The sequence below is a fragment of the Cynoglossus semilaevis genome, chromosome 1 (assembly GCF_000523025.1).
Source record: "Cynoglossus semilaevis isolate Cse_v1.0 chromosome 1, Cse_v1.0, whole genome shotgun sequence".
NCBI classification, from domain to species: domain Eukaryota; kingdom Metazoa; phylum Chordata; class Actinopteri; order Pleuronectiformes; family Cynoglossidae; genus Cynoglossus; species Cynoglossus semilaevis.
The window spans coordinates 956,917-978,029 of NC_024307.1; the positions used below are offsets into that span (position 1 = coordinate 956,917).

The 21,113-nt window shown below is 42.4% G+C and overlaps 1 protein-coding gene across 1 annotated transcript in view; it reads right to left on the reverse strand.

Annotated features, from left to right (window-relative positions):
- The window catches only part of prkd3 (protein kinase D3), a 37,906-nt gene that overhangs the window by 5,017 nt on the left and 11,776 nt on the right, over positions 1-21,113 (reverse strand). Inside the window, exons 2-14 of the mRNA XM_025058219.1 lie at positions 15,623-15,761; positions 11,028-11,159; positions 10,681-10,838; positions 9,485-9,680; positions 9,267-9,344; positions 8,445-8,631; positions 7,923-8,046; positions 7,710-7,787; positions 2,354-2,630; positions 1,500-1,552; positions 1,208-1,280; positions 339-445; positions 4-86 (exon numbers count right to left, since the gene is read on the reverse strand). Coding sequence (XP_024913987.1) covers positions 4-86; positions 339-445; positions 1,208-1,280; positions 1,500-1,552; positions 2,354-2,630; positions 7,710-7,787; positions 7,923-8,046; positions 8,445-8,631; positions 9,267-9,344; positions 9,485-9,680; positions 10,681-10,838; positions 11,028-11,159; positions 15,623-15,761 — 1,685 coding nt within the window. The remainder of the gene's footprint in view (positions 1-3; positions 87-338; positions 446-1,207; positions 1,281-1,499; positions 1,553-2,353; positions 2,631-7,709; positions 7,788-7,922; positions 8,047-8,444; positions 8,632-9,266; positions 9,345-9,484; positions 9,681-10,680; positions 10,839-11,027; positions 11,160-15,622; positions 15,762-21,113) is intronic.

Genomic DNA, 21,113 nt, shown 5'->3' on the forward strand with positions numbered 1-21,113 from the left:
CCGTGAAGCTTCTCCATCACAACAAAGACCCGTTCTGGAGTCTCGAACATGCACTCCAGGTTGACGATCCCAGGGTGGTGCAGATTCTGAAGGAAAAACGGATGAAGAATTGACATTTTAGGGAAAGTGACTTCCAGCAGCACAGCCACAGCCGTCAGAGTAACGTGAACTTCCAATTTTTTATTTCATGGAAATAAAACCGTGGCTTATTTTCCTGCCTGCGGTTTGTAAATCACATGGTTGAAACAACCAGCTACTTGTTCAAGTTAAGGCTTCATTTGAATGAAATACGACACCTGATGTTACTGAGCGGTACTTTATTAGCAGACGGTCATCACCTGTAGTATGGCCACTTCGTTTCTTAGCTGACTCTCCTGCTTGGTAGGAAATCTCATCTTGTCAATCACCTTGATGGCCACGTCTCTGCCGCTCTTTCTGTGTTTCCCTGTCATAAAAATAAAAGAAGAACTTTACAAAGACAGATTTCCACAAATGCACCAGTAAGCTAACTGATGAAAGCCTACAGCCGAGAGTGTGAACTAAAAAGACTGACTTAAGGGTGGATTCACACTAGCGCCAAAGTACCGTGCCCAAGTATGTTTGGGCTCTAATGTGTGAATTCTATGGCTAGTGTGAATGTAACTGTTCTGAAGCGCGGAACACTTAGCCACACAGTCGCACAAGCGTGGTTAAATATGTTTCCTGCTCGAAAACCTTTAAATTTATGCAGCAGGATTGACTACAAAAGTCACCGGGGAACAAGGGAGCGGGAGCATTAGCGCTTCAGTGCAGATAAACATCTCTGTCTTTCTTCAATTCCTGTTAGTATCTCAGCAAGGAGTTCAACTAAACAGGATCATGTTCCCATGTACATTGTGAGTAAATATATACTTTTTTGTGGGTTCTCCCTTACTTTTTAAATATTATAAAAAAAACTTAGCTCTGACTGACATTTAAGTTTTTAGTACATTTAGCCAAAATGTTTCTGTTTGTTTTGGCTAATAACTGTGTCACTGTATTAAGAGAGAGTTGAAGTTACAGGTATTATGTCCACAGCATTTAGGTTTTAACCCCAACAAAATAAATTGGGGTTAAAGTACATTTTATATTCTGTTCAATGATAAGAAAAAAAAAGTTTTTCCTAGTTGAGAACATAAACTAGACCTGTATGAAAACTCTGGGGTATGATATCGAAAGAGAAACCTACCTCCGTACACGATGCCAAACTGACCAGATCCCAGCACCTCATCAGAAAATATTTGGTACACAGAGGCAATGTCCTACACACAGGGAAAAAAAGAAAAGTTATTTTTACTACAGTATTTCTGTTTTCGGGAACACTTGGAAAGTTCATTTCTATTTTCTCGTCGTCGGCTTCCTCATTTATGCAAAAAAAAAAAAAAAAAAAAAAAAAGAGAATTTAGGTGGAAGTCGATGTCCGGTACAACTTCTGTTGTTGCCACACAGATGACATACATGTTCAGGCAGCGCTGACTTACCACATTCTCCTGGATCTGACAGTTGGACACAGATATGCTGATGGACAGCTCTTCTGAAAGACAGAGCATGTAAGGTCAACCACATGACGAGGGGAGAAAAAAAAAAAAGACACTTCTGCATTTCAGCTTTCAATTATACCCCAAAATGTCCCTTCTATTACGGCTGTGAGCAAAAAGGTGCAGCCCAACATAATACAGCAGGGGGCTTGTTTAGTTGAATGCAAATTTGATGGAATTGAGGAATTGAAGAAAGAGACAAACAAAGACGCAAAACTGATGTAAAGGAATTGAAGAAAGAGACAAACAAAGATCTTATTCAACAGTCTTTGTCTTTTTTAGTTTTTAGTTTTTGTAGCCGTCTGCTTTCACCTAATGCGGGGGTGGTCAACCAGTCAAGAGCCACAATTTTTACCACGTTACCGCAAAGTTACCGCCACATGATATATGTCCTTTGTCACCACTGGGTCACCTAGACCCGAAGGACCACATGAGAGTTAAAACTTCCTGTATACATCTTTTCATCTGTGCGAATTGGGTTTTCCCGAAATAATTTGCGTCAACGTTCACATAGCGTTAAAAAAAAAAAACACAAACATAAAATTCGACATGGGCGTAAGGGCCCTATAAAATGGGGCAAAGAGCCGCATGTGGCTCCCGAGCCGCAGGTCGGCCACGCCTGCCCTAGTGGAAGAACATTTAATAGTTCGGCCTGTCACTGTCATATCTCGGCAGACAAATTATTTGCGGTAAATTAATAGTAATTCTCACATTAATTCCTTCTGTTTTTGAGCTACAAACAGATCACTGCCAGTGTTGGCAGAAGAAGGCAGCGTGTTGTTGTGTTCAAAACGTACTGTGATCTTTGCCTTGTCCCGCAGCACTGGCTACACTGGCCTGGGGGGTGACGGGCATCAGGGCCTGTCTGATGGCCTTCTCCCAGCCCTGGGCCACGTCCATGCCCACGCCTGACGCAGCCAGGGCTGGGTTGTGGTAGTGGCTGCAGTTGTTCTCCCCCACGTAGTAGACCATTGTGGCCGTGATGATCTCGAAGCAGTGAGGGTTGCTGCCTTGGGCCAGATTACTGAAGTCTCTGGAAGGTTCTACCTGCAGGATCTCAGACAGAGGGATTTCCTGTAGAGGGGACACAGAGTTACAACCATGGAGTTATTTGGAATATTTGGATGTGGAGTAGGCGTGGAAAGATAAGAAGCACAAAGAAGCTTATCCGTTACCGGGTCACGGGGGCAGAAGTCTCCACGACCGCCACCCAAATCAAACTGCACCATACCAACCCCCCTAAACCTTCCTGCAGGTGGTGAGTCCACTGGAAGGTACCAACCGCCCTAACTGGGTATCGATCTTGCCCAGGAGGTGAACCCTGGGGTTCCACACCAATGACAGAGACATTGACTCTGGGCCAAAGCGCCACCATTATAATATTATTATATTAAATATAAAGAAGAATGATTTTTTTTGTTAGTTTCAAATAACTAGGTAGTCTCTCCAATAGGTGGCAGCTATGCAACCAAAAACCCAAAGAACGAGGAGAAGCAGAAGTGGAGTGAGCGAGTGGATTATCGTGGACTGCTTTAGCAACGCTAATCATTTTTAACATGCAAATATTCCTGGTGTTGGTTCATGTTCTTGTTCTTTTCTTTCTTCTCTAGTGATTCCAAATGTAGATCCCTCTGTTCCAGAGTTAGGAACTGATGTTCAGATGGAACAGAGTCTGAGACTAGGATCACACTGGGGGAAAAAAAACACCTCAATATATCGCTATAGTATCACAATATATGGTCTTGTTGCCCCTGTATGTGGTGATACCCTTTGTATCGCCAGATGTAATAAATGTAAATATTAACTTCATGGTCCAGATGAAAGATAAAAATGTTCACCTTGGATCTGTCAGGATTAGATCTCTGTAAAAAAGGTTGCAGCTTCACACTGAAAACAACAGCTCATGGCATCACAACTGCAGGAATTATAGCCAAAATTATTATGGACCAGAAAATATTGGACCAACCCCAAAATTCCCAACTGGTAAAAAAAAAGTCCAACAGTCGAAATGGCGAAAAAACAACGCAACACAGACATAATTCACAGTGAAACGTGAGTTGTTTTGCTAATAAAATCTCACCGATACCAAACACAATAAGAAATCAATGAACAAGAAGACAAATAATTAGTCAATTGACAAAAGAGTAAAACAGAATGATAAGAGCAGAACAAACACTCAATCCTATTTAAATAACTTATGAAAAAATATATAAAATATATGTTACTTCCTTTAATATTTAAGGATCTATTTTACAAAATCAGAATCAGACAAAAAAAAAAACATTGTAATGATGACAAAAACCCAGAGAACAACAGACTCATTTTACCCTTTTACAAAATACGTCTCACCGACCCGACACAGACACAATTCACAGAAATGAAACACTCACGGCGTCTCCGCTCTCAGTAGCTGTCTGTCCACTCTGTGATCCAAGATCTACCTTTCTCCTCTCTTCATCTGATATGATCCTCTCTAGAGGAAGAGCTGCAGCACATTTAAAACTTCCCCCTTCACCCTTCAAACCCTCTGTCAAATCAAAGAGACGAGGGAGGCTCAGGAATTGAAAAAAAAAAAAAAAAAAACACAGAGAATTTCCAGCCAATAAGGGGCTTCTCCCGGCACACGCTGTCCCCTCCGCGTGGCTCACCACAGAGTATCAGATGAAGTGCTTGTGGTGAGCGGGGCCTGGTCACGTGAGCGGGGGCCCTGCGGCGGCCGGAGCGCTCTGGTTCCCTGATTACAAGGCAGGGCCAGCCAGAGGCCCCATCTGAGCAGGAGTCACTGGCGCTACCGCTAGCCACTAAGACGGAAGACACGGCAACTTCACTTCTCCACAGACTGGTGCCTGTGTGTTTGATTGTGACAGGACTCAATCTGGCGGAGACACAGAGAAGCCCCCTCACCCCATGAAGGGTTCTTCAGAGAAAGCCACAAGTACAGGGGTCTCGTCTTCAAACAAGGACGGCCATTATGGCTTCCAAATGGTGGAAATGGCTGCCATGCCCTGGCGAGTGAGCCACCACGCGACCACCGCTAATCAGATTGAAGGTATAAAGGAAAAAAAAAAAAGGCGGAGAGGACGGTAGCCACACAATGACGGGCAGCGGGCCAGGGACTTCAAGAGGAACGAAACAGAAAGGAGCAACGATTTACCGGATACAGATGGAGAATCTGTGGTGTCTGACGAAAAAAAAACCCACTGAAAGAACCATTTTCCCCCCTGAAAACACCGGCGATCTCCTTTCACATTTTCATTTGAATAAATGAAACTTCTACCGCCGTTAAACCCACGGGCCAGGGCAGTCTTTGAGCACAGAAGGAAGACCTCTGAGAGCAAGCCTTCAATTAGCCTCCTGAGGATCTTCAACCAAGCCCAGTGCCAAGTTGATTGTAAAAGAACCACATAAAGATGCCTGTAAACACCCCCCCCCCCCCCCCCCTGTTTCATTTCCAAGGCTCTGGCTGCAGGGTCTGCAGGGTGTGACAGGGTAAATGGTAGAGCGAGGCAGACGAATTAAACTTTTTTTTTTTTACTTCAGGCTTGTTGCACAACCAGAGTGATGTTTAACCCTTTCATGCATGACGGTCACTACAGTGGACAGCTATTAAAATGTCATTTTCTATGATAAGAATAGGTTTTGATGGCAGTGTTGCATATAAGCCTCTACAGTGGACGCATGAGAATCACCCAACACTGCCATACAGTGGTCAGCCTTTGCAACTGCAGAATAATTGTGTCAACATTCAAAAAGAAAATTTGGTGTATAAAAACAGAACCAAATCAGTTCTTATTTTTATGTCTAAAAACACATTAAAAACACTTTAACTCAGTATATCATGGGTCATGCATCAAAGGGTTAATAAGACAGAATAAAAGAAAAGGATGCAGCTGCTGAAAAACAAACAAAAAAAACAAACAAAAAAAAACCCCAGACATTAAACATGCCCAGAGAGTGCCGGGGCTCAAACCGGCAACTCTGACATCACAGGCGCACAAAGTCCCACTGTCGCACTGTGTGACCACAACTGAAGGAGGTGTCAAAGTCACAAAACACACACAGCAACATGAACCATAAATTACTCCCCTCCCCCACCGTCGTCTATTACCTCCTCTCCTTATTACCCTAAGACACACACACACACACACACACACACACACGTACGCATCATCAACCCACATGTGGAAGTCTTTACCTTGCAGCCTGCAGTTCCCTCCCTTCGTTCTTGGGGTGTAATTACTGTGCTATTAAGCCCCTGCGGCAGTGTAATGACTGACTACGGAGCTGGCAGCGAGCGGGAAGTGTCACACACTCTCCGCAACTGACGTTACACAGAAATCCTGCAGAACTTTACTTACAGGCTCTGTGACTCTGGATTTGGAACTTCTCCGCTGCTCAGAAGTGTCTTTTCCGACAGTTACTGCCTTCTGCAGAACTTTAACCGATCTGACACACAGAAGCTGAAGGCTGTCGGACGGACGGACGGACGGACGGGTAGAGAGAGCGCACGGTCTACTGTCGAGGACGACGGCAGAAAAGCCCAGGGGAAATTTTTAGCGATGTGACCTGACCCTGTTGAACTTCACAGTTACAACAACGTGTAATAACACCTTCAACTGTAGGTGTGAAGGAAGTTTTTCTGTTTATTTTGAAGTGAGGTTTGAGGTTTGAGACCAGCAGCGGAGATGTAAGAAAATATTGATACAATGAAATATTGTGATTTTTACAATACTGTAAAATTAATTTATTAAAAATTACCGGTGAAATATTCCTGGTGTTGGTTCATTTTCTTGTTCTTTTCTTTCTTCTCTAGTGATTCCAAATGTAGATCCCTCTGTTCCAGAGTTAGGAACTGATGTTCAGATGGAACAGAGTCTGAGACTAGGATCACACTGGGGGGGGGAGAGTCTGAGACTAGGATCACACTGAGGGGGGGGGGGCAGAGTCTGAGACTAGGATCACACTGGGACTACAGTTATTTTTTTCTTCTTTAAATAAATATATCAGCGTGCCTATAGTATTGCAGAATATCACCAATCAATATCATCAATATATCGTATCATGTCTGTGGTGGTCTGAGGTCATTTATCCAAAAATAGTTTCAGTTCTGACGAATCCTCTTGGATCAGAGGTGAAACGTCTTAAAAGAAAAAACCTACTTCGTCCAGTTGCCTTCGTTGTAACTATTTGAATACTGAATATATATCGTATCGTTGATGCCCGTGTGGCGCTTTGGCCCAGAGTCAACGTCTCTGTCATTGGTGTGGAACCCCAGGGTTCACCTCCTGGGCAAGATTGAATCCCGATTTGGGTGGAGGTCGTGGAGACTGCTGCCCCTGCGACCCGGTAACGGATAAGTGGATGAAAATGGATGGATGGATGGATGGATGGATGGATGGTTGATACCCGTATCGTGATACAGGTATCATATCGCCAGATTCTTTCCAATACACGCCCCTAACCAGCAGCAAAGGATTAATTTATGTGGAGCTAACGGTTAGCATCACGTAGCTTCATCTTCGTCATTAAAGTCACAGTTGTTTGTACAGCTTCACACTATATAACTCAGAGTTTTTTTTGACACTTTGAATATGCAAGGATTTCCTTTTAACCCTTGGATTATGTTGAAAAAAAAATTACATTCATGACATGTCATTTTCACATTAAAAATGTAGGAAAATGAGGCGAGATAAAAAAGTCTTTTTGAAAGGTGAAAAATATTAACTCAATACTTTTTAAATATACTGTGGGAATTATAATGTATTGCATGTTTTCTAAAATGTTTATATAATCTTATTTGACTTTGATCTTATTTGTTTTGGTGGATTTACACCGGTCAGAATGACCCGCAACAACAACAGACTCTGCACAGACGTTCCACCAACACACCAGTGTCAAACACTTCAGACTGAACAGGGTCAAACTGACCCTTAACACAATTAATTATTTCAAAATAGGTTAAAGAAAAGACAAGAAAAACTGCTGATGGTGTGTTGATGTACGGGGGTGCAGCCCCCTGGTGGTATTTTCTCCTGTGGGAATGCATTCATATTTTGAAGAACTGCCCATTTAATTACTATAATGTGACTCAAGATCTGCCAATTACCACAGCTGAGCAGAGGAAAAAGGCAGAGATGAAATTGTCATTCTTACTTTATAGAACTTGGCTCCAGTGTCGTTCTGGAACAGACTCAGACTCTTGCTGTCCAGCCTCCAGTAATGTCTCTTGCGCTGGGAAACAGTAAAAAGAACAACGTTAGTCGGAGGAATTCTCAGTCCGAATTGTTTCTACTATTTTTTTTTTTTTTTTGTGAATTTAGTTGTCAGCTACAACAGTGGAGTTCATCTCCGGCTCGAGGGTCTCACCAGGTTGTCCCTGCTGGTGTAATGTACCATCCAGCCCTCCTTCACCACAGTGGAGCTCCGCCTCTTAGTGTGTTTAATGGACTGGACCACCCGCATCAGAGGGATGTTGCTGCTGGTGGAAGGACTTTCAACAGACACATAAAACCTTTTGTTTAAATAACAATATATTTTTGTTCTTAATAAAATCAAATGGTTTTTTTTTTTTTCAGGCAGCCAGTGTTTGGTTTTGCCTTCTCTAACAGGGGTTAACATGCACGGAAACGTGATGTGGTGGTAACACTACTGGTGTAGAATAAACACAGACGTTGGCGTCAGGGAGAACCTGGTGGTTGGAGATATAAGCACAAGTCTCCGCTTTGAATTAGAACAGTGACCTTTTCTGTTTCGTTCTCCCTGGACCCTGACATTCTACACTGAAACCAATATTATATTAAAAACAAAGTTTCAACAGCTGGCAGGAGCCGGACGGTCTTTGCGGCTTGGACAACAAACTGAAAATTGTGGAAAATGTGTTCTTCTCACCTAATGGTCTTGATGGGCTCTTCATCCTTCTCCCTGTCCAAGAAGGGAGAGTCCAAGTCAAACATCCTCTCGTCCGGTGTTGACGGTTCCTCCGGGTCGTCCAGTCCTCGACCGCCGTCCATGTCGTTGCTGTCCACCTCCATTGTGTCCATAGTAGTGTCTGAATCTGGACCTGGACTGGCGGGTTCTAGCCAAGAGCAACAAACATATCGTGAAGGTGAAGGTGAAGACAATCACTTTAAATACAGTGGAACCTCGAGATACGAGCGTCTCGACATACGAGTATTTCAAGATACGAGTAAAGATTTGAGATACTTTTTAGCTTACAAACGCCGACACTAGGTGGCAGCCCATGCTAACTTCCGTACGTAGCGTTATCTACGTGATTTTTTTATTTTATGCATTATTCTTCGTAATAGTGATGAGTCCTAAGAAAGTGAGTGGTGAGGATGATGGTGAGTCAATAAATATGAGCGTGGTGTCGAGGTACAACCACATCCGCCATTAGCCGCTACTGTATCGTCTGTCTCGAAGGTAAGAACTTGAAAAAAGAATTAAACCACATTTTATTTTATATCACAGAAATCCTTATAGACTATAATTATTTTTGTGTTTATGTCTCTTTAGCAATTAAAAAATATTTTTACATTGTTATTACCACTAATAAGGGATTTTTTTTAAAGGGCTGGAACTGATTCATTTTTTTCTGTTATTTCTTATGGGAAAAAATGATGGAGATACGAGTCCTGGAACGGACTGTGCTCGTTATCTCGAGGTTCCACTGTATATTACACTTTATATGTGACCAAATGTAAACTCTACCTCCATTAAAGTCCACCTCCCCTAAACAGTCTCTCGGTACCTTGGAAGCACATCGCTTATGACAGTTGAACCTGCAGTCTGGCAAAACACAAAAAAAAACAGAGTGAATTAGGAACGAAACTGTTGAAACACCACCGTCATTTTTTTCGGGGTCTTTTATATAAAGCTCTACCTTTACGCTGCCGTCATTTTTTCTGGTCTTTTATATAAAGCTCTACCTTTACACTGCATGCCCTGACGAAAGATACCCTTGAGCAGACGCTTGCAGTACTGACAGATGGTGGGCCGGGTGTAGGTGTGGATGGCGAAGGTGTGCGGCACCTTAACCCGGCCCAAAACCATCTTCTCCATCCAGATGGGCCGACCGCTCCAGGACAGGATCCGCTTCCCGGCCTCCTGATGGGACCTCTGTCCCTGTGGGGAGTCCAGTAAAACAAGGGAAGACCAATTTTAAAATAACCAGCGCAGGAAGTGGAGGAAGTGAGCGAGCGTTAGATGACACCGCTGTCAATCAAAGTGTTTGGACTCTCTCGTTTTTGTGATCTGAATAACCAAACATATTTGACGGTGTTATGTGAAACTTCCTCCACCTCAATCAGAGCAGTTCTATATTAGGACCCTGGAAGGAAAAAAAAAAGCTGAAGTGGCTAAGATTAGAAATTCCAAATAGCAGCAAAGCGGCTACCTCACATTCTTGGCCAGTTCACCTGATTTCCACTCTGATTAAAGCTGACATCACAGCCCAGGCGAGCTTATTGTGAGTGGAAGTGGAACAAAAAAAAACAAAAAAACGGTGGTTTGTAAGAAATGTTGAATTCTGCAGTTTTGGTTCGTCCACAAATATATAGAGCAGAGGTGTCAAACATACGGCCCGAGGGCCAAATCCTGACCGCTAGCGGTTTCAAACATTTCATGTTGGTGATGTTTTGTCAAATTAAATTTCATTAAATCAGAGAACAGGAGAACAGGGAGAGATGGAAATCAATGTATGTATTTTCAGAGTAGAAGATATCAATGATTCGCTGTAGAAAACCCCTGAAAAAGGGACAAAGCCGAAAGAAAAAGAAGAAGATTTTCTAACGTTCTTGTATGTATTTGCAGGAAATCAAGGGGGGAAAATAACAACTTGTTTTTATTTATTGAAAATTATGTTTTCATTGTACTGGTATGTTGCCCCTGAACCAAAATGAATTTGACTCCCCTGAGCTAGAGCATTGTTTCCCAAAGACTGGGTCGCGACCCTCAGGTGGATCGCAAGGGTTTTTTGTTTTTTTTTGGGTCGTCTCACATCGTGTTTCCCAGGAGTTTACGAATAATGTCTGTTGACTTGGATACGGGTGCCCAGAAAAAATAGTTTGGGAAACACTGCTCTATTCATGTACTGTAATATATAATAGTCTCCACGAAGCCTCACCTCATCCGGGACGACCACGGCGTTCTCGACCGGTACCGGCCGCGGTACGGAGAGAGAGGGTACGGGCAGTGAGACATTGGACAGTCGTCTCTTCCTCACACCGGTGCAGTTGTTTGGAATCTTGAAAGCACATCGCTTGTGGTAGTTCAACCCACATCCTTTTAAAAAGAAACAAATGACATTAAAACGTTGTCCAGCTTGGCACCACCTAGTGGTCAACAACGTCCCAAAGGCAGAATAATGGCGACAAAATGTTTACTTTTTTTTAAAATATGTCAAAATAGAAGAAGAACTAGAACTGTTTTTAGACCATATGAGAGTGAAAAATTCCCGCTTGCGTGTCTAACCTTCACATTTGAGCCCCTGCCGCACCAGACCCCACAGCATCTCCCCACAGTAATCACAGAAGGTGGGGGCCTTGTAGGAGTGGACAAAAAGAGCATGAGGTCGGATCTGGAAGTCTTCAACCGTCGCTTGAGCTACAAATTACACACATGGTACGAGAAAAAAAAAAAAAAAAAGTTGAGAAAGAAAAACAAATCTGGAAAAATCATTGAAATCATGGAAAATTGTACAATAACATGTTGAAAACAAAGATGGATGGATGTCATGTGTAAGTTTTGAAATATGTCAAAGGAATGACGGGAGGTAACTGAGAGGAACCCGTGTTGTTCCCACACTGCTACACTAGAGGGCATTACATCGTTTGTGGCACCGGGTGTCATTCATATCAATGTGTAATAAAGGACACACCCAGAGGTAACGCAGTAATGCAGCACGACTGTGTTTCATCAGTCCTTCTCCTCTGTAACCACCGCACAAAATAATAAATCTCAGCAGAGCAGTAACTACAGTAACTACAGCTCTGCTTTTCTCTCTCTTTTCCACCAGAGTTTGCCTGGAACAATGGGCTCGGCCCGCGCTTGGAAGCAAGTCACGGCTGTGAATCATCACAAATGTGAGCGTGAGTCAGAGTGTGCGCTGGTTTCTCTTAAGGTGATTCAATCAAACACGCTGGGATAACACTCTGAGCTGCTGCTGTTGTTGTGATGAGATGCAGACGTGGGTTAGGGTTAGTAGAAAGTGACATGTGGCCAGTCATCGTAACAGCATTTTAAAAAACAACAAACGAGAACAGACATTGTATGAATAAATACGAAGGAAGAGAAAAAGAAAAACACGTTCAAATGGATAAAAAAACATTTTGAGATAAATAAACACTGAAATGATCCACTTGATCTGCTTCTTCGTTACGGCTGTAAAAAGATACAATGAAATATCGCGATGTTACATTTCGCACTGTATCATTTTTTTTTATTCACAATTAACATGGAAGTATTCATGGTGTTTATTTCATTTTATGTTTCATTTGGACACCGCTAGTTTGATTGTTCAGGGACGGCGTATATTTGTATGTTTTTGCGACTTTGAGTCAAACAATATACCGTCTTTTCCGTCGACTATAAGCCCCTACTTTTTTCTCACGCTTTGAACCATGCGACTTATACAAAGATGCAGATTTTCTATTCTTCAGCCGCCAGTTCAGGTATATAAACAAACATTTACGGTACAAAGTCTTTCTGTGTTCCTGTGTATCCGGTAAATCTCAACCTGGGTATCGGCGGCTCAGACTCCGATGCGTCTTATATTTGTAAATGTACAAATGTCAATGCCACTGTTCCAGTGTTACTAACCTGATGTTAAGCATGTAACGGCATCGAGTGTTAAATATGCTGACAGTTTTACTTCAATTAAATTGTTGTTTTTAAAAAACTCAATATATCGTTGTTTCCCTATCGTATCGTGATACGTATCGTCTCTCCAGATTCTTGCCGATACACAACCCCAATGTTTTGTCCACGGGAATTTCTACTGACATCACAGCTCAAAGGCTAACTTTAAGGTCAATCTAATAAAAAAAAAACTGCAATAAAATTCTGAGGAGATTGTTTAAAAAGCCACATTGCTGCTCTGTGTTGACAACAGCAGCAGCTGCAGGGGTGATGTTGACTATTTGGGTTTGATTTGAAAGAGTACAGACGGGTCACATGTCATCGCTTCCCGGCACTGACACATGAAAGGCAGCATTCATGGGCTTTTTCACACATGCCTGTGAAACAACTGGCTGCTTCTTGTCCGTCGCAGCGTTATGTAACGTCTGCGGTGCTTATTAGAATTATAAACAACGACAGCACAAACTCTGGCCTTTGTTTATCGCCAGAGTCGCAGCAGCAGCAGCGCGCAGGGCCTACGCGAGCGCGGCCTTTTCATTTAAGGTTTCCATTCGTGGACCCAGAGAGAAAAACAAGTTTGTCACATTTATGACAAACAGAAAAGTACTCTTCAATTTCACACCGTCAAAAGTGAGGAATAAGGAACTTGTGAGAGCGGTGGGAACCCGAGGGAGTGAAAAACAGAACAAAGGGACAATCGGTCCCGGCCAAACCCCAAACCTCACGGGTTCAGATGGCCTGCGCAGTGTCCGCTGTGTCCAGGGTTGTCCATCTCATTGGAGCGTGTTTACGCTCTGCGGGTCTACTACAATCACTTACTGCAGGAAAAACAAGCCTTCGCCTTTGAACCCGTAGCCAAGAAAAAGACAGCGCTGCCTCCCTCTCACAGTGAGAGATACTCTGATTGTCTCTTTCCCACAGCCGCAGAGTCCAACAGCAGGTTGGTGGAGGAACGCTCGACGCAAAATAACAGGAGACAAATTGTGGGGCAGAAAGGGTTCATATTTTCTCTGAACCAAATGAAAGGCTTTGGGTTGTGGACCTCTCGGTCTACGCTGCCTAAACAAAGATCAAGTGTCGGCCGTGGCACTGTTCCTGTGATGAAACAAAGCCAAATTTTATTGACTGTTTCAGACAATTATATAAAAGAGCAAATTTGAGATTTTCCGAGACGCTCGGACCCAATTGTTCTGCAGAGCTCGAACGGTCGGGCCCTGCTGATTACACCTGCAGATGGGTTCGCTGAGGTGGAGGGAAGGGAATACAATGAGAAAATCCAAAGGAGGGAGATGAAGCAACACGGTCTGACACTAGAGAGTACTAGACAAACAGACAGTCAGAAACAAAAAGGAGGAAGTTCTCCAGTCTTTAGTCTACATTCCTCAGCCTGGAAAAACATCAGATCCCTAACCTACACCATCATCCTGTCTAAATCCCTGCAAACAATAGCCCCAGCTCAAGAGAGAGAAGAAGAAATTCAGCACAGGTGGTGTCAGGTGCTTCCTCGTGGAGACAGATGGAGCAGCAGGACAGATTACTGGAGAAAAGATACTCTTAAGCCCTTTTGCTCGCCTCGACGCTGCACAGGAAGTTGATCCATCTGACGCAGGAAAGAAAACACCTGTGTAGGTGCAAAAAAACTGAAAGATCTAGGTCCGCACTAGGACGCCATTTCCTGTTTCTATGACTTTACCTACAACAGAGGTGCAGTAGTAACAGGATTTTAACATTTATATCAGGGATCAGTCGGTACAACTTTTTCATATCCGTTACTGATACCGATACAACTTGATGTATCTGTCCATCCCGATACCAATCCGATACTTTCTTTTCTCCTTCTTAGCTGAGGCGACAGTGTCCCTATTTACAGCACATTGCGCAAAGTTAAGTTTAGCATTTGGGCTGAGGTATCGGATCAGAAGGGCAGTTGTTGTTTTTCTTTTCGATGTCCGATCCTAAAACTTTGACCAAAATCGACCGATGCTGATCATGACTATCATATCCAGTCATCCCTAATTTATTTGGTACGAAATGGTTCAGTGAAAACAGTCATCACCGAAAGCCTGTGAGAAGCCGTTGAACTTTAGTACTAAAGGTGAAGAGTGAAAGAAACTGTCGGAACCCTTAAGATTCTGGAAGTCTGAATCAGCCCAACCTACAATCTGTTTATTTTAGTCATTGTATTACAATGTGTACTTGGAAGTATTTTCGCTGATATAATCATAAGAGGATTAAAACTGACAGTGTGAGTCTGAGTGCTTCCGATCCATCACCTAACGTCTCACGGTCTATTTTAATGTCTGTTAAAACTTAAAACTTAAAAAGCTCCAAAAAGGAGGGGTCGCCCAATTGTTGATTACACACCCAATACAACAGTTAGAGATTATTATGTGGTTAGGGGTTGAGTTGGGGTAAGAGGTTAGAGGGTTAGGTCCCTGGTTGACGATACCGAAAATATAACTGATCATTTCATTTTTATTTTTTTTTATTTGATGACCTCTTGTTGACCTGAGGATAACAAATCTGTGATGTAGATCGGACCAGACTGAAAACATTTCTCACACGGTGAAGAAATGAACACACCTTCGGATTGTTGTTGTGTTGTGGTGATAACATGTCAAATGAGACATTTGGACTAAATGTAGTAGCAAAGAAATAAAACTGAAGTGCTTCTTAAAGCGTCGGACAAATTCACCACATCAAAAGTTTGAGAAGTGACGTCGGAGACGCAGGGTGTGATACAGAAAAAGAAGAGCTTCATGAGTTGAGGAGATTATTCCAACCGAAGAAAAAGTCAAAGTTACAGAGTCTGACAAAGAGACATTTACACTACGTTTCTTCAACGTTTTTTTTTTTTCTCTCTAAAGAGGTGATGTCGTCTTGTAATAACACAGAAACATGCAGATCAGGGAAGACGTGTTAGCTCTGGATAGCTGTTATTAGCCTATATGCTAAGTTCGGCATTGTGAGTGCAAAGTGACAGAGCATGAAAGCCTCGGTGCTGCATTTATCTGTCAATCTCTCAGCTTAAATGACATTTGTTGATAGAAAACAACACGTCATCAGCAAACAATCAAATCTGCAACTGAAAACATCGTGAATCCCTTGTATCGAAAATGGAGATTGGAACTTGGGATGTCCGAAAATAAGTTTTTGCTAATATCTGATATGAGATATTACTGTCCAACCCCATGCCCCCCCCCACATACCTGAGAGGACCACTTCAATGAGGTCTCCTTCATGGATGTCTTCTGCTGAGGTCAACCTCTGCAGGATGTTCTCATCGTTAAGGTCGTGACGAAACAGGAGGATCTTGTCGTACATCCCGAAGAAGCCACACTCTGGAAACTGAGAAGGAAAACACAGGGTTTAGTAAAAGTCTGACGGCTGACGGGATCAACACTGTATCTACACATGTATGTGTCCAAGTACTGTATATTTCCTTCCCTTTAAACACTGTTATAATACTCAGACTCTATTTGATCTAAATTATGTGAACGACTAGTTATAGCTAAGCTTTTTTGGGGCGAAGGCCTGGATGGACAGTATCGGCCGTTACTGTGGACCGGTAATACAGCGCCATCATTGAAGGATCATTTTAATTGTCGTGATAAAATACTTTATTCTGTTAGTATCAGAGTCTGAACGACCTATATTGCCAGATAATCCTTGAATGAAAAAAGTTGGGGTTTTTTTGGTAGGTATGGGATATGATTGAATTATTTATAAATGAAGTAAATGAGTAAAACTGAAGTACATTTTTTTCCACTGGGTCCCACTGCAGACCGGTACCAAATGACCTACGGACCAGCACCGGCCCCCAGACCGGATTTTTAGGATCATGATTATAAACCCAGGTTAAGATAATTCAGGCTATGTTCTTTATGTTTACTATTGCTATGTTTATCACCCTTGATGCTTGATGTGGACCAGGACTCCCAGCCTTGATGCTTGATGTGGACCAGGACTCACTCCTGTCCTACACAGTTAATACTCATCCATGCCTTAAATAGTTAACTTGTCCAACCTATGTCCTTGTGTCCAATAGTTTTATCCTCTGGCTCTACATGATCTTTCCAGAAAACCCCATCATCATTCATATTTTACTTTTCAAGGCAAAAAGAGAAGACAAACTGCTGCATTCAAACAACGTGCACAAAGATAACAATCCCGTATATTTACAACATAAAAGTCAAACATCCAACAACGTCTGTCCATGTCGTTAGTGAAGTCTGGGCCGAGACAAACCGAGACAAACCAGGCAGTAAACTACAGCTGAGTACCGTGGCACAAAGTCAGGTGATCAACCACACGGGGCGGAGACGAGGGTGGGAGAAGCAACACGGCGGAGGTAAACATCCTGAGAGAGGAGTGAAGGAGAATCAGCGCAGAGGAAGCACACGGCCAGTAAATACTGAATCACTTCCTGTGCTGAGGGCAGCTCACGCTTGTGCAGTGCACTGTGTTCTTGGCAGAGTACACTGCTGCAGACAGGTGAGGATACGTGGTGCGTATGCGTAAAGTACATGCGGTGGCAACAGTACACACACAGGAATACAGCGCACGATCGTAAACGGCGTCACGTCATTTTGAACGTCGGTGACATCTGTGTGCCAAACAGGCTGGTACTGTTGGATCCACCAGCTGTTTCCTCCCGAACCAGGGTCACATGCAACATGACACACAGAACAATGATGCCGTGGCCCAGCAGTTACGGGGTTGTGGGCATGGGCCACATAAGACACCTGCAGCCTTTTAGCTGCCAAGAGAAAGAGATCCGAAGACGGAGAAAGGGATAAACACGGCGTTTTATATTTTGAAAGAAAAGCTAAACAAAAGCAAAGACAAAGAAATGAGATATGAAAAAAATAAAAAATAACCAGACAAGGCTTTGATCATACATCCAGAACCTTCAAGACCAAAGGCTGGTTCTGAGATTATTTTTAATTTTTTTTTTTTTTTCAATTTACAAATTGGAGTGGGGTTTGTCTTGTCGGATGTTTTTTCTAATTCTGATTCTATCAGAAATGTTCAGTCATTTTCACAAACTGGGTAAATCACTTTTTTAGTTAGATAGTTTTTACCATTAAAATAATATATCACTGCTAAGACTGAATGCAGCTCTCTGTACTTAAGGAAGTATCTGTCACAGCGTGTTCGTTAAAAAAAACATCACATAACTTCGTACATAAACTCGTATTAACTCTGTGTTAACCTAATCAGAAGTTCTGATCCTTTCTCAGATTAGGTTGAGCAGCTAGAAGTATAACGTACATAACTACAGGTTGAGCAGCTTCTCTGTGACACTGCACAACAGAATGATGTTACATGAATCACTCTTCCAGTTCCTGCTGGTGACTCATTTGTGCTCACATGGCAGGAGCTCAGGCTAAATGACTCTCACTCTGAATGCAAAAAAAACAAACAAAAAAAAAAAACAGTTTTGTCTAGTAAATCCAATGATCCCTGTCTGACTAGCATATAACAATGTATTTTTTAAAGTTCTATTTATTAAATGTGTCAACTTTTTTTTCCATGCGCTTTTCTCACTTTGCTAGTTAGCTAGCACCATGCTAGGTGCTAGCTAGAGTAAACACAGGTACTGTGAAGTTTTCAGCAGTTAAGTTACATCTAGTCCACACCAGAACGACTTTTGTTTTTTTATAAGAATAACAATAACTAGGCCTGAAGGAACCAAAAGTTATACTTTCTCTCTGTGAGAAAAAAGCTTTTCAGATGATTACTCATCGGCACATAGGCCTGTAAAATGCAAACGTTTCCAGCTCGCCCACTGCTTCTGACAGTACCACATCCTAAATCCTGTCACCCCCGTGAGATGATTAACGCAATATGACCCACACCGTCACCCCCCGACAGGCGAGCAGGGGGTGGGGGAGGGGGTGGGGGCATCCTTCCTGAGGCGGCTGCCGTGTCATGGTGAGGTTTTCCTCCCCTCTTCCTCGACACACACGGAGAAATGCATGTCCACGCTAAAAAAGTGAAATCGTGGCCAAAGCGGCCATCTGGGGTCGTCACCTCTTGAAACTTTGTACCTAAATTTCCAGTACATATAACGGGTCGTACTGAGGAGCTACAAGCTACCAAATAATGACTGAAAGGTCAAAGGACACGGCGTTTTTCCGAGGACCATTAAAGCAAGAGGAAGCCGGTGAATTCAGAACAACAATACATTGTCAGACTGAGGGCAAATTTTCACATTAGGGTAATTACTAGCAAGCTTACAGGTGCATATATGTATGTGTGTGTATTTTTACGTATGTATTTCTATATTTATGTATAAATGTATTTTTCCATATCAAATATTGAAATACATTTGTCTATATATAAATATATATGTCTATAAAAGTATAATAAATATTTAATATATATAAAATATTGTAATTACTAGCAAGGTGCATGCATATATACTTATGTGTGTGTATTTATGTATAAATATATTTTTCCATATAAAATATATACATATATTTTCTATATATTTATAATAAATATATTCAAAAATATATATATATATATATTGCATGGAAAACAAGCCAGAAGACCAGGATGTGTGTGTTAAACAAAATGTAGGAATCCTGACACGTCATCAACCCGAACAGGCCAATCGCTGAAGCCCGCGGTGACAACGCATGTCTTTTGTCATCTTCAAAAGCAATTACGTTCAGTGGAGGAGCCGCGACCACACACACACAACAAAGATCCCGGCGTGGAGGAGCTGTGTGTGAGGTCCACAAGTCAGTCTGGAGGGACGAGTGGAAAAGCAGCTCTGCCGTAGTGAGCTCTGCTAAAACGAGCTAATCCGCCATTGATATGCTAAATCCTGTTATCTGGAAAGAAGTTTAGCGGGAGAAAAAGACGTGGAAAAGAGGGAGATGATTTAGTTTAAGGCAAGTTACAGGTCAAGGGTGGAACAGACATCTGCTGAGGTCGTTCCTCTACCTGGTTTCAATAACCAACTGGGCCATTAGGGATTATATTAATATTGGTTTCACTGCAAAGTTCGCAACACTTCACGATGAAAAGCAGAACATGAAAAAAAAAAAAAAAATCACTTGACATTACACTTCATGATAAATGTGACACAATTTCTCTCTGCTTCCTCCATGAATAATAAAAAAAAAAAAAAAAAAAAACAGAAACAATGTGCTGAGGTGACCGCAACAAAGAAGAGTAGATTTCACAAGAACACTTGTTGATTTTGTGTAAGTCAATGTGTGTGTGTGTCAGAATCAGACATACTTCACTGATCCCCATGGGGAAAACAAAAAATGGTTGGTGTAACAGTTACAGTTGCTCCTGCACCTGCATTTTTAAAAGCACCCAAGCATAAGAAATGGAACAGAGAACTGTTTGTGTGCGTGTGAGTCTGAGAGTGAAGTGTGGCAGAGGTGGGTGTCAAAAAGGAAGCTGGTTGAACGCGGTGCACAGGCTCTGACAGATGGCCATGTGATTACAGCGAGGAAAAGTATGCTGCTCGACCTCGGGCTTCCACACACCTTTATTGGTCTGGCAGCGGGCCGCGCAGATGTGGACAGAAACACACGGTACATGTGGACCAGACGGTTAATCTCACAGCTGAGAGACCGGGGGAAGTAGCTGCCCATAAAACTGCCCCGCGTTTAACTGGTCACACTGTTACGTTCCAAGAATTATTATCGTCAGAGTTCAGAAGGCCGATAACAAGTGGTCGTTCCAACAACAGCAGTTGACTGAAATATGAAGCTCACATTAAGGCTGCAGAGTGAAAAAGGTTTTTTTTTTTCTTCAAAAACTGATGGATTTTACCTTGATACAAGGTCAGTCCTCTCATAATGCTGAGATATTATTGGATCGACCGTCATAGCGGGGACGGTTTTGGACCGCGGGCCTTAGGTTTGACCTGAGTCTTAATAGGCTAGACTTTTTTTTTTTTCTTGCATTGACAAAGGCCCGTGACCCACTGAAAACCAGTATGTGACCCACTTTTGGGTCACGGCCCACCATTTGAGACTCACTGTATTGGATCACCGATAACAAAGGCAGGAGGGAATGCATCACTACTTTTGGTTTTTACATAACAAATATTGCCATCGAGCTGAACGTGCTTGAGCGTGAGAAAAATCCTTGTTTTTACATATGTTCTTTCAACCATGTAGAGTGAGCTTTGCTAAAACATGGTTGTTTTTTTTTAAAGCAGGAATTTGTGTTGATGATAAAAACAGAGCACATGATAAAATTAACAATAAAAAAAAAGTTGTCTTTTCTTGCCGTTTGCCAAGTGGCTCCAAAAATACATCTCATGACGGACACCTGAGCTGAGAACCCAACCCACACTGATGATCTCAATCGTGAAATATAAGCAGCTTTCTTGTCGACAGTAATCAAAACAATGGCTCTGACACAAAAGGTTTGTGAGTCAAGACTTTCTTTACAAAAAAGAAAGAAAAAAAAAGATCTCAACAATAATTTTTCTCCCTTCAAGGTCTTAAGTTAAAGTTAACACTTGGAAAAAAAAAAAAAAAAGAAGAAAGAAACACGATAGGATTCTTCTGAAGTTGACTCAGCTTCTTTTCCACCTCAGAAGGAAAAGTTCAATATGCTGCAACTGACTGCAGCAGCAGAAAGGAAACTTGGTGGTTGGTGGTTGGAAGTGCTGCAAGAGAAGCTGCGACTTTCTCTCTCTCCCGCCACCCCCCCACCCCC